Source organism: Notothenia rossii, assembly GCF_949606895.1.
Source record: "Notothenia rossii genome assembly, chromosome: 5".
In the NCBI taxonomy this organism is placed as follows: domain Eukaryota; kingdom Metazoa; phylum Chordata; class Actinopteri; order Perciformes; family Nototheniidae; genus Notothenia; species Notothenia rossii.
Window position 1 is genome coordinate 13,655,362 of NC_136903.1, and position 14,164 is coordinate 13,669,525.

The window sequence follows — 14,164 nt, forward strand, 5'->3', positions numbered from 1 at the left end:
TGGAAGCAAATACAAATACAATCTCCTCACTCTGGTGTCTGTGTGCGTGTGTGTGCGTGTGTGTGTGTGTGTGTGTGTGTGTGTGTGTGTGTGTGTGTGTGTGTGTGTGTGTGTGTGTGTGTGTGTGTGTGTGTGTGTGTGTGTGTGTGTGCAAACAAAAAAGTCAAAGAAAGAGGAGAACCACTGATAGTATGTGTGTATTATTGGCATGCACTGTGGTCATGCACTTGTTTTATTAGTTTTCTATAAAAAGCAGTGAACGGTGACACAAAAGGCCGAGGGGAATTCTCTGTATGGAGGCCGGAGTGCAGTCTTCCAGTCTGCCTGCTGCAACAGCTCTGACCACACTAACCACTAGACATCCCCACACACAGTGCACAAACACCAAACTTTCCATCTCCACAGTGCACTTCCTACAAAAACCACAAACCATTCATGCTCACTATGTCCATCTTTGTCTTTCTCTCAATTTAAATCATCCAAGCATAAATGAATGATCTACTAGGGTCCGTTTCTTGTGATTTTAAACAGCAAACGCCTTCTGCTATCTTAAATTACCACAGATATCTCCCTGTGTGTGCGGTCCTGCTGTGGCAGTGCAATGAGGTTTCATTATCCCCGCGCTGGAGTTCATGTTGATCCCGCACTGATACATCTGTCAGCCACATGTTAACTGAGCCAGCCGCTGCTCTGCCAGAGCGTGTGTATGTGAGTGAGGGTTGATGAGTATTTCGTTTTTTTCCTTCTATTTTGTGTATATGTATGTTGGTTTCCACGTGTATCTGTGTCCCCTACATGCCTCCATTGAGGGGGACTAGAGGCACACCGCTTCTTAGACCCTACACACTAAAACCTGGCCTTGTAAAACTCCCACTGGGACTTGTGTGACCCTCTTGTCCTCACAGATCTTTTAATATTTTTCACAACAACAATGGACATCAAGCAGTGTCTCATTCCATTATTGTTCCAGTGCATTATCTTCAAAGCATTTTCCTCAAACACTGGGTCTCTTATGCACAGAGCTGTCACCGGGGTTCCATGAGCTCATTGATGAAACTCCCTCTTATTCTCTCTCTTGGAGCATCCCTCTCCAGCCCTCCCAAAGCTGAAGAGCCTCCCCAGATGTGACCCCCTGCCATGGACAGTGATCAGCAGAAAAGCCAGGCTGAGTAGGTCTCTTGTGAAAATCCTCATGAACCTGCGTGCAGAAATGAAATAAAGCTACACTTAACGTGTCATAGGCGACAGTCCCACCATGGGCACTTAGAAGAGGACTTGAGCAGCAGTAAAGAATCACCTCTCTGTTTCTCCTTCCTGACTGAGTATGTAACTCAATGGACTCCAGCAGCCAACACTGAGCGAGGATGCAGGAGAATCGGAGCAGAGAGCTCTTCAGCTGAGGAAAGGCCGAGTGACTGTCGCTGTGAAACCTGGACAGCACCGCTGCTTAGCAGATTACACATACTGTAGTGGAAGGCTTTGCAGACTTATTTAAACACACACCATGCAGAGACTCACAGTTCAACAAGCTGCTGCCTATCAGTCTGTGCAGGCTTTCTCATAAAAGTTTTCACATTAATAAGAGTGAAGCAAAGGTGACGCAATCCTTGCTTGGATTCCTCCCCAGCGCACAGGGCTGCCAAGAGTGGAGAGCTGCCCTGGCCGGGCTGAAGACAGCGTCTAAAGAACAGTGGAGTTAGTCAGGATAAGTGAGCCCGCTGGGCAGCAGCTCTGGGCCAGCAGCCCCGCTCTCTAAGGACCTCTTTATGGCCGGTCCATCTCCCCGAGAGAGGCCCAACCCCTGCACACAGGGGCAACATCCGAAAACACTTAATCTGAGACAAAAACCCTCATCATACTGTACTTGTCAACACTGTTTTAAGACTAGATTTAACTTGACATATAACAAACTGCTACACTCGCAGAGGATTTAAAAGAAAAAAGGCTGATAAGGGTAAGCAAACTGTAATATGACAACACAAATACTAGCATATCATGAGGAGTTTACCTTTGTTGTAGCAAAACAACAATAATCTAAAGAGAAATCCAAATCCTTAATAGTTTTTGAAAACCAATATCCGTGGATAACTTCTTACTATTGCAATGACACAGTATACAACCGAATGCAATGCAACTGTATCTGCAGCTCAACATCTGACCAGCTGACCTGTTGATCATAAATATTCTCTGCCTTGTTATTTGAAGTTGGGTTTTGTCTCCCAGAGGCCTGCTTTGTTCTCCAATGTCCTTTCCTCATCTTATATTCAGTATTCTGTTTTTCTTCTCTCAAGCATCAATGAAAACGAATTTTGGCCAAACACATAGTCACATCATCCCCACTCCTCATCCATCACAGGCTGTCACAACAGGAGTGGGGAAGTGGTCTCATGCTCATTCTGGGAACGGATGTGGATAACTGAGCTGGGTCGTGCTCACTGTAATACTCCTTAGTCCCAGCACTAAGATACTATTTAGATTATCTGAGAGTTTGTTTGTGCTAAAATGCAAGCTGAGTTGAGGATTTAATTAAAGGCTTGTATTGGCACGAGTAGGATGTATGAGGAAACCATTGAAAAAGTCGACAATGGTATCTGATGAAGACTCACCAAAGCCGAAGGCCGCTGGAGCCGGGATGGGAGCGGACTGGACCGGTGTGGAGGTGTAGAGGCCGGTCACCAGCAGGCCGTCGAAGGACACACTGGTGGAGATGGTTACTGTTGAGACAGAACAAATAAGATATTTAACATTGTTGTCAAGCTTTGAAACAGTTTCTTATGTCACAAATGTAAATGATGAGATCTAATACATAATATAACATATTTTCACAAGTTTTTATAACTAGCAAGAATATAAATAAACTTTAATGTTTCCATTAAAAGGTGACAAAGATGTCAAAGTTAGTTTCACAAAGACTGCATTATTAATCAAGGTTTTATCAAAATCACAAATGAAAATGAAGCGCAATATTTGGCAAACATAATTCTGAATTCAGTATTGTGGTGCTGCAGAAAAGTCTAGTATTCTACAGACTTATTGTCATTTCATATATTTTAGAAAATAATGATGTGAATAATTGTTCAAAATGTATCATTCCTTCAAATCATATAGCAATTGCAGTATCAGTCAGAAATAATCACAATTAGTTATTTTTTCTAAATTGTGCAGCACTAATGTTCACACTTTGTTTGTAAGCAACACAAATAAGTAGTGGGTGTGACGAACATGCATGTGGACAGGAAGTGTGGAAGTGTATTCACATCTCCCTGACGCCCTGCTGCTAATGAGCAAAGAGCTCAGGTGTTACCACATGTAAATATAAAGTGACCATTAACTGGGAGGCCAATGAGACCGAACGCCCTGCAGGAGGAGAGGAAAGCATACAGATGGGCAAGCAGGTGTTAAAGCACGAGCAACAATGTCACACCCACACACATACACACATAGGAGCCTGCTAAATGAAGGCTTGATTCAATTTTAAAGTCAAACAAACCATTATAATTAAATCACTGTTTGTCACACGGCTCATGAAAGTAATCTAACTCATCCTGAACAAATCACAGTGCTTTAATTGAAGCCTGTCCCTATTGACAACCATATAAGGAGAGAATGATGAGCTAATTGGCTGTAACCCTGATACTCTCGCTAAGCCTCTATTCATCACAGGTCATTGTAAACAGCAGCAGAGCAGAAAACTGCCAGAGGTCTATTACACAGCTGTACAGATTCACAGCTTAGTGTATCCGGCAGCAAGTTAACTATCGATCTACCCTGTAAACAAAGGCCCTGAGTGACGGGACCACAGAGCCAGCTACATCACTGGAGGAAGGCGCTCAGCCACTGGACTGCTTCCAGCCAGACAGATCAGAGCATAGGGGAACTGTCTGTGGCTCAAAGGAAAACACACTCCCATAAAAATACACTTTTACACTTTGGGGAAAACAATCCTTTTGCATGGGGGAAACATGAAGGCATTGTTATTTCCTGACCCTGGAATCCCCTTGCTTTTGGGTGAAAAGTGGATGGGGAAAGGAGGAGACACCCGCGGCGTTGGTGTGTTTTTGTGTAGGAATAGTGATAGTAATAATGTCGGTCTGGTTCTCAGGGCGTTCATTCTTTTGGGCTTTGTGTGTTTCAATGTGGGAAGAGCAGAGTGTGTGGCCCACTGCCTGTCTGTCTGGGTGACTCCATTAACAAGCTCTCGCATTGGCGCCCAGCATTTATGTGTGTCTGAATGTGTATGTTCTGCATGTTTCTGTGTATATTGGAAGTGCTACACCTCGACTTAAGCTCTCTGCTCCAGTCCCGCCTCTCCTCCATATCAAAACCTCAATAATTCATCCCTCCGGTCTCCTTATCATATCCAGACATGTGTTTTTTTTTTACAAAGAAACCAAGCTTTGCCACTAATTCTGTTTTTACATGCTATTTGGAACAACACATACTACAGTAAATGACACACTTGTAAGGCTGCTCTGTTTGAATATTTTTTTAAGACCACATTACGATCTAAGAATATGGTTCACACTTGATTTCATAATGTATATAGTCTATGCCTTTGTTTCAATCACCTACTGGACACCTGAAAATGATTTACACCTGTTGACAGAATATTGTACTATCTCAAAAATAATGATTTTACAAAGACTCAATTATTTGCAAATATTTCTCTTTGGTATAAATATCTCTGTGTGAGCAACAAGTCATTTCTCTGTATTCCTGTTTTCTTGTCAGCACTGCCAAATTCTATCAGCATGTACGTACAGCGTGTTCAAAAAGCTCTATTGTGCAAAAGACGGATATTTTGCTTGGCAACAGAAACATTATCACATTCAATCCATGTTGCTCAGTGCACCTCTCACACTACAATACCAACAGAATGCAGGCCTTTCCATTCAAACAAGCAATTATCATGTTCATGCTGAGCATACATCTCCTCTTTTATGCTATTTTTGCTTCCCTGAATACATTATCTATTCAACACATCCATCCCAGAGTGTGGTAGGACAGGCTATCAGTGTTTACATGATGTTGTATTGATCCAAGGCCATGGCATGATGCTGTATTTAATGGAGTAATGGACTGGATTTAATGCATTAAGCTGAACCGGGCTTCACCAGCCTCGCTACATACAATACGCTGATTTCTGCATTTCATCTGACATGCATCACCAAGGTTACACACACTCCATTACTCTGTACAGACACTTGCATGGGCTACACACACACACTTTTTCCTGCCTTCATAATCTATTTTTCTCTACCCACCGCTTACACCTTTCTCCCAGCAGTGGTAAAAAAAATGCTCTCTCCTGCACTTTCCTGCATCTACACCCTTCTCATGCATTCTCTGCTCCCTCACAGTGGTGTGCTTGCACTCCGTTTGATGTGGAACTTGATGGGGAGAAAGAGTGAAAGGGGAGGCAAAGCGTGGGGTACAAGGTTACAATCGAAAAACACGAGCAGGGGTGAAGAGGGATGAAGAGATAGGTAGTAGTGGAGTGGCCCGCAGAGAGCAGCGCTACCTGATCAATACAAATCCAAGATCTAAATTATTTAGACTGGCCTCTAACGCCCCTGCCTTCATTGCCTGTGGAACGCAACAGACGGATGAGCCAATCAGATGAGATTAGATCCAATCACCTGTGGGGCTACTTTTCACACACATGAGGTTGTACACACACTCACACACACACACACACACACACACACACACACACACACACACACACACACACACACACACACACACACACACACACACACACACACACACACACACACACACACACACACACACACACACACACACACACACACACACACACACACACACACACACAGATCTAAAGGAAGAGGCTGGCGGCCTTTGATGGTAGTCTTTAAAATTCTTGTCCATACTTCATTTCTTTCTGAGTACTGTTCACTTGGCCAAGGGGGATGAAAGCCATGAGGAGAGAATGTGGGTGAACTTTATTACCAACGCTCGTTCTACACATTAGCAGGTTCTGTGTGTGTGAGCTTCCGCATGGTTAGTTCATATATAAACACACCGGGTGTTACACTAGATAATTGTTCCAAACATCTGGAGAGAGTTTCAGGCTTTTTCTGCAATAAGACTTAAAAGACACTAATACTTTAACTATGAATCATGGAGTGTGGTAAAAACATGCATGACAATCCATTACAAATAATAGGGGACTTTTATAAACTATAATTGTATGAGTCTCTGAAATATTGATAATGCAGATTCTGAGGTTTAAGAGGAAAATGCACAATTCCAAACAAATATATATACTTAAAATATATTATTGTTAACTCTGTTTGTCTGATTGCAAGGGTTAGTATTGGGGGATGGGTTGGGCGGGGGCAGAGTAACATGTGGAGGTTGCAGCTGTTCCTGATGTGTTGAAGACCCAGAGCTCTAGAGGAGTCAGGTGCACCTACAGGCACCTTGTTTCTCCCTCCCTCCCACTTCACAACTCCCCATCAGGACCTCTCCATGCTCCTGGACAAGTCTGCTGTCTGTAGTGCACCTGACTCAGTTCTTCCAAAAGCGCTCATTACACTATATGCATAGCACTCACACACGCACACACTCATACTTTACACTTGAACACACTATAGAGCACATCCCCTGGCCTGAAGCCGGCATGTAATATTGATGATGCGATGTGGTATGCCTCATTACAGACACACACAACCGTGCTCCTACTCAACTATTGATGGGCCTGGGGCTTTATTCACTTCTGTGGATCCACCAGGAGTAATGTTAAGGCACAGCACACTACACAATGCAACAAAACACACACGCTTTGCTTACAAGTCTTTCAGTGCTCAAGAACACACACACAGAATACAGACAGCAACGACTAATCAGTAATGGGAAATTAATATTCTGTGACAATCTATTGAGCAAAAATAAGATCACAAATAATTGCCAGTTGATTGCAATGACTATATTTCCATTTATGTTTATTTATGTGCACAACAGCATGCTACTTTTTTGTACCAACAAATGTTGGCTTGATTTTGTTTGTTCAATTTTTCCGCCATATTTTCTACAGGTTTGCATTCCCTCGTTCTAAACACTGCAAAAGCATCCTTAACATGGTACAAACAAGGTTTTGGGTTTTTTGGTAGGGGTTTTAAACTAATTCCAAAAACAGATGTGCTGTTGCATTTAGAAATGAGAACACCTGAGGTAGACAGGAAATCTGTTTTTTTTCTGGTTGTATCTTTATTTATGTACATGCACAGAGCAGCCATGATTAAAAGACGGTTTCAGACAATTTTCTTGAGAAGAAAGCAGGTTTATTAAACTGTGAGAAAAGACTAGAGCGTATGCTGGGTCAGCAATCATATCAGTCACATACAAATAAGGCTGAGTGGCATCCTAAAAGCATTGATAATGTCTCCTTCAGGTAAACCAAAGCAGGGTCTGCGTGTGGTAGGCAACACTTGGAGGCATGTGTTCATTCTTAGAAAACAGCATGGTGAGGAACAAAACTGGAGCTGGACAGGAAGCTCTGAGAGAAGACAGGATTCACATCTCAGCCTTGTCCACTTGCATTTAATACCCCTTATTTAAAATGCCCCAAGACTAAAAAATCATGGTTACACAAGGAGGTTGAAAAGACAACATTTGCCAGACCTCACTTATAGAGAGTAAAGAAAATATTGTCATCTGTCAATGCATGAAGTAGTAGTAGCCACATAGCTAGGCAAATTCTTCAAAATGCTGTATTCTAAAAAAAGAAAATATTAAAAAAAAAGAAAATATTAAAAAAAAAAGAAAATATTATCAATGAAATCCCCTTTTTTGTCCTCCAGTGAAGCAGGAGGGTGCTCTTTGGTTTCCAAAAGGGTGGAGGTTTTCCTGGCAAAGGTCTGGTCAAAGATAGCCGACCATCTGACCCACATCCCACTGGCAGACTCACGTGCCCCAGAGAGGCCCAGGAAATGGAGGCCAGACCATGGGGAAGCTATATGTCCATCTGTTGCTGTGGCCATGCCAGCGCCGGGGTGCCACTTCACTCTGAGCTTGCTGAAATGGTTCAAACTGTCAGTCACCTGAGCATGACACCGTGAAGGATATGCCTCTATGTCCTCTGATAAGGAGGGGAAAGACTGATCCTTTAAACTTAACACAAGTTAAAGAGGATGAAGACAAACTGAATCTCAAAAGGTATGAATGTCTCTCTACAGTTTCAGAAGATTGAGTGGGAAGTGTGTTTCTACACATATATGTGTCATGTGGTGTTTCAGTCAGGTCTTCGAGGCATCATTCCATTGCGTAACCTCCTGGCACCATCCTGGCCTGCTGGCACTGCCATCTGCTGCTGTGAAGCACTCCATCACAGATAACCTCAGACACTGAGCTTCTACAGGTCTTCGCAACAGCAACGTCTCTAAAAAATGGTTGCATGAAAACAATGAATCTCTTGGGAACAGTTTACAGATCCTTTCATGATCACTGCCAAAGATCATAATGTTTAGCCTGTTCTTGTACTGAGTCCAGTTTTGTTAAAGTTATTCTCCGTTTATCGAGGAGGGAGTTGAAGCCTTCAAGCCTCCCTAACTTGGCTTCACCCCTGCAACAGCCGTGGAGAAAAACGGGAGTGAAGAGGCAGTTCTGTCACAAACATCCTGTTCCTCACGCATAATCTGCTTCAGAATCACACTTCATTGTGCTGCTCTCATACCATTCAATGTATCTGTGTCTGTTTGCATTCATATTAGCCTGTGTGTCACATACTTGAAAACAAGCAGAGGTGTCTCCAGAGAATATTAGAGGATAAACATAACTTAATATCTGGGTTAGAACCATTTGCAAATGTTCTGTCAGTTATACTACGCTGCACACAACGTACTAGTATGCTATTTTTCTCAGAAATGTACCAAGAAGTGGACATTTGATTTACAAGCAACACCACTAGAAAGGCTCTTTCACTGATGAACAACTCCAAATCAGGGATGTGCTAGAAAAAGAAGCACATCTCACTGTGACAACTCAAAGGCTTTTCTCTTTACCTGTAAGTGGCTTTGATAGAAAGTCATCTCTCTAGGCTTTCAACATTATTCATCGGTTCATTGTACAAAGACCTCAAACAGCCCCCACATCCTATCAAAGTTCAGATCCCTGCTATGAGAATTTAAATAAGTTTCGACAGGTTCAGGGTCTGTTATATGGATCTCATCTTCTTCAATGTTGATAGAAGGGAAAAAAGGGTAGTAAATATGTACTACATGAGACTAAAGCCAATTTGGTAAGAAAATAACCATGACTTGAAGCAACAAGCAACCACATCCTGAATTATTACTCAGAGATGAACTAGATATTATTTATTAGATTTACCAAACATTCAGCATAAAGGGAATATCAATAAGCATAATTGGTGGTTGCTGTAAAGGGTTACATTGTAATAAGGTTCAGGAACACTGTCATTCTTTCCCTCTGTTGCCTAATGGCTGCAAGGACTGGAGAGTGAGCTGTCCTTATGATCAACACCATGTGTTCTGCAGACAGAGAAAAGGCTTCAGCCATACAACCATGACAAGCAAAGCATGTACCTCAACCTACCAGAGCCATACGCAACATGCTTCATCACAATTACAAGACAAAGTGTTTAAAATGAGAACATAAACCACTTTAATGTGAAGCTACGCAGGTTACTGAGATGAGACACTGAATACGGCTTCCCCTTGCAGGGAAAATCAAAGGAATGTAGGAAAACATTAAAAGCCCAGTCAGCCTCAACAACTGGGGAAAGGCCCAAACCACAACTCCTCACAGGACACACACACACACACACACACACACACACACACACACACACACACACACACACACACACACACACACACACACACACACACACACACACACACACACACACTTAATATCAATTGAAATCTATGCTGCTAGCTTGAGACAGACACTACACACATCCATCAACATGTGTTAAGAGAAACGTCTTATCACACGCACTTGCACAGAAAGACAATAAAACACAGAGCCAACCAGCAGGCCAGCTGTGAAAGTACACACAGACCAATGCAGACATTGGATATGGACCGGCACTGTTGCATAACTCCCTTTCAATCTCAGCCTCTCCATCGGGAGCTGCCCTGATAGGAAACAGAAAGGAGGTAATGAGTGCCAAGCTGTCAACCACAAGCTATATAACCCGCCTGGCTGCTGTGTCCCACTCAGGGACGCCAGCCTACACGACCTTCACCCCCTTCCCACAGCTGGTCTGTCCCGACCGCCATGAACAGCCCACCCCGACCTTCTCCACAGCTGTAGAGCCATGACCGGAAGGCATCTGTCACAGCCAGGCCTTGAGACTTGAGACCAGGAAAAGGATGAGGGACAAATGTCTATGTCAACCAGAGTGACCCCCTGTCAGTCCAGTTTGACAGACCTGGCCATAGAAGTCACATCCTTTGAACAACTACTCGATACCTACAAACCTTCAGTAAAAAAGCTCGCAGAGGAGAGATTGGTATACCTTATCATAATAACAAAACTGCAGAACAATTATTTCAACAATCTTAGAGACAATCCTAAAACTAACCTGATAATTGGAGTTCTTCAGCACAATGGCCAAGATCAATCCAATATCCATTGTATCCAATATCTTATATGAAACTGAGCACCAAATCTCTGTCCTTAGATCTCTGTTCTTACCTGTGTGCATGTTATTAAGTCAATAAAAGACGCAAAGTGATAGATAAAATGAAGGAAGTAAGATAAAACTTTTATGTACATGAGAAATCAAAAAGCAGCATCATTTGGTTCTAAACACACAGAAGATGTCTGTCTTCATTCCTTTACTACCATTATCCTACAAAAAGAATGCCATTACATTTAACTAACCATCCAGCAATGGTGCCGTTTTAATATACAAAAGTTTTGTTGCAAACCAAATATGCTGTTTAATAGCTTTTCAACTGGTCAAAACCTGTGCCGCCCCTTCAGAGATAAAATGTTTACAGTACAGGAGTACTCACCTGCACAGAAAGGGAATCTAGTCTATCATTGTTTTAGCTGAAATAGGCTATTTTTGATGGTATACAACATGAACCTTTCCCCACATACAAGGAGACGAATAGACCAAACTTAATAAATGTCAATATCTTGGAGCTACTCAGTCATGTTTTATTAAAATGACTCACAGCGCTTCTTTTGAATTATTTCCAACTGAGATGAAATAGCCCCAAAAGTTAATACTTTAATGTCATAGTGTACTGTACTAAGAAATGCAATATATAAAAAACAGTTTTTTTTCTTTGCTGAAATTCCATCCCTGTATTTCCAACATTGTATTTTCCAGGCTCACTCAGGTTTACGAGATGAGAGAGAATAGGCGAGTGAGTTAGCGCCAGGTGCACCTGCCCTCCTCTTAGCCATCCACACGCGCTGACACTTCAAACTGCAGTTTTTATCAGAGAACCAAACCTGGACTTTTGAACTGTTTCAGCCTCGTGAAAAGTAAAATACATGGTGCTCACTTTTAGACTGTAATTGTTAATAGTGTTCAAACAAGTCCTTACATGGATGGACTTTGAAATAATATTTTTTACATTCTTACGAGTCCTTGAAAGTGCTATGGTTTCATTTGGATATTGCTACCACCAAAATAATGAAAATGAGCAATACAAATACAAATTATTGTTTTTTACTTATACGACACACATTTTGTCTGCAAATGAGTCCATCTATATGTGCCTGTAGCATAAAAGCATCTGCTCCTAGCTTTAAATGCCTGCTGCCCAGAAACATCTGGACTCACCTATCTTTTTGTAAAAATCAAACAGCTGCTCTGTGTGTGAAGTAGCAGTCCTTACCAATTCCCAGAATACAGATATGATGGCCCTAATATGAATAACTGAGCCGTCACTTTACACTGGGGTAACATTTACATCCACACTCTGTCTGTCCTTTCAGCAACTCTTCACACCCTCTTTCCTGCTTGAAAAACATTTTCATTAAAACATCACTTATTAAACAGAAGACTACAGATAGACTTTATACTATATGACCCATCAATAAAGCAAGTAAAATTTAGGACATAACTGTTTTTTTGTTTGGAATTTATTTTACAGATCTTGTTTTTCCTTCATTCACATTATCATATAACAAGTATTGTACGTAGGTCAACTTATGCAAAAAGTAATAGCTATAGTAAAAACTATCATGTTGTCAAACATCCCTAACCCATTGAATATAAATTAGCCATAAGCCTTGTTGTCGGTCTGATTTAGTTTTCTACAGAAAAACGATACTGGTCTCTCACTGATCCTAAAAATATGCAATTGAACAAAGATGTTATTGAAAGGCAACATGATAAATGTTGTTCAGCAAGCACATTTGAATTCAGTGCTCAGTCTTGAAGCAATAATAGAGTTTGGCAAATTCCTTAAAAAGCTGAAAGACGTCCTGGGAGCTGGAAAGGAAGGCAGGATATTGTGCCTCACTTTTTTGCTCTCCGCTCCCTGCTCTTTCTTGGCGTGAAAATGACAGATTATGGCCAACTAAGTGAAAAACTACTGACATTAGTCAAAGTCTTGAAGTGCCTCCATTGCTTTTGAGTATAAATGTTTGGCTGGAAGGGGAGTGACACAGTGGTGTGGAGGGGGGGCGTCATAGAGCAGAGGGGAAAGATTGATTTCTAATTAACAAGCTGGTTGCAGTAATGAAAGAATAGATGGTCTCTACTGGCAGTGGATCAATGGGGAGCGTTTCCCTTGACATCCAGTCTTAATCACACCGGCTCAGCTTGGTAAGAATGCACTCATTGCTGTAATTAACACTGTCACGCTCCCTCCATCACCCCTCTCTCATCCCCACCTATTTACTGTCTTAACCTCTACCTCAGACCTCTGCTTACACTCCATAGAAAGGATAACTCAACAACTCTGTCATTCTGTATCCTCTGCTTTCGAGACAAAGTCACATGCGCACCAATTCAAATGTGTTGAGTCACTGACAAAGACATTTCTTGCTTAAACCTTGGCAAAGCCTAAATCAGTCAACTTCAACTGGCAACAAATGTTCCACTACCTTGTTAGAAGTATTCTACTTTGTGGTAAATGCTGAGGTGTGATTCAGTGCTTGTCTTATTTCATGTACTTAGTCCCTGTATAATTAAGCATTGAGCGGCAAGCCACAAACACACATTCCCAGAAAGTAAGAAGGACAGAAATCAACCATGAACAGAGGAACACTGTCCTTTACTTTGGACAGGCAGCTTTCCTTGAATACAGTGAGGCAGGAAGGAGAAGTCTCACTTCTTCAATCGCAATCACTTCCTGACAAGAAGACAATCAAACACCTGATCCACTGAGGTGTAAGACATGCTGCTCCTCTGGGCATTCCACGGTAGGAAAGGACATTTTTATATGTATTGATGACATGTGAAAGGCAAAGGTAAGCTTGCAGTTGAGAAGTCTTTCTGGTAAATCCTAAATGCAAGATTAAAGTTCTGATCTTTATTTGGTCTATTGGTAGTATCACTGTTGATGTTCTAATCCTGAGTCAGAGGTGACACTTAGACCTGTGGGGGCTGGAGGTATGAGGTTTGATACGTGGGATTTCAACACAGAGCATTAGGGGAATGAAATATTTTCAGGGGCTCTGTAAACACTAACCCCCTCACCCATGCTGTCACTTTCAGCGGCAGTACGTGTGAGCTGGTGCATGTGCACGGATGTGTAATCTGCCTGTAACAGCCTGCCGTGTCTCTGTGGGCAGAGGGGTCTGGCTGTTTGAAGGAGGCTGGAGCTGAATGGGGGGTAGAGCCAGGGCTAATCCGCCTGTGCCACGCGCCGTGTGCCCAGCACCCAGCCAGTTGCACCATGCCGCCTCCTCTGTAGTGGGTCCATTGGAGTGCTACAAGGCCCTCTGAATGCTATCAGCACAGACGACACACTGCCCCCCCAAGCAGGGATTACAGCTTTCTCAATGAAGCCGCCAGGAGGAGGATCCAGAGCAAGAGGAGGAGAAGGAGGAGGAGGAGGTACACAATCCTCCAACAGGAGCTCCTTTCTCTAAAAGGAAGAGGCCATCGGCAAAGCTGACACGCTAATCAACAACGGCTGGGAAACCACCCCAGAGAACAACACGTCCAGCACGAAGGATGGGGAGGGGGGAAGAAAGGTTT

General features: G+C 42.5%; 1 protein-coding gene across 5 annotated transcripts in view; it reads right to left on the reverse strand.

Moving 5' to 3' along the window:
* Positions 1-14,164, reverse strand: part of reln (reelin) — a 93,609-nt gene that overhangs the window by 72,269 nt on the left and 7,176 nt on the right. For all 5 annotated transcript variants that reach the window (XM_079684055.1, XM_079684054.1, XM_079684053.1 and 2 more), the window contains exon 2: positions 2,607-2,714. In XM_079684055.1, the coding sequence (XP_079540181.1) occupies positions 2,607-2,714 (108 nt within the window). The remainder of the gene's footprint in view (positions 1-2,606; positions 2,715-14,164) is intronic.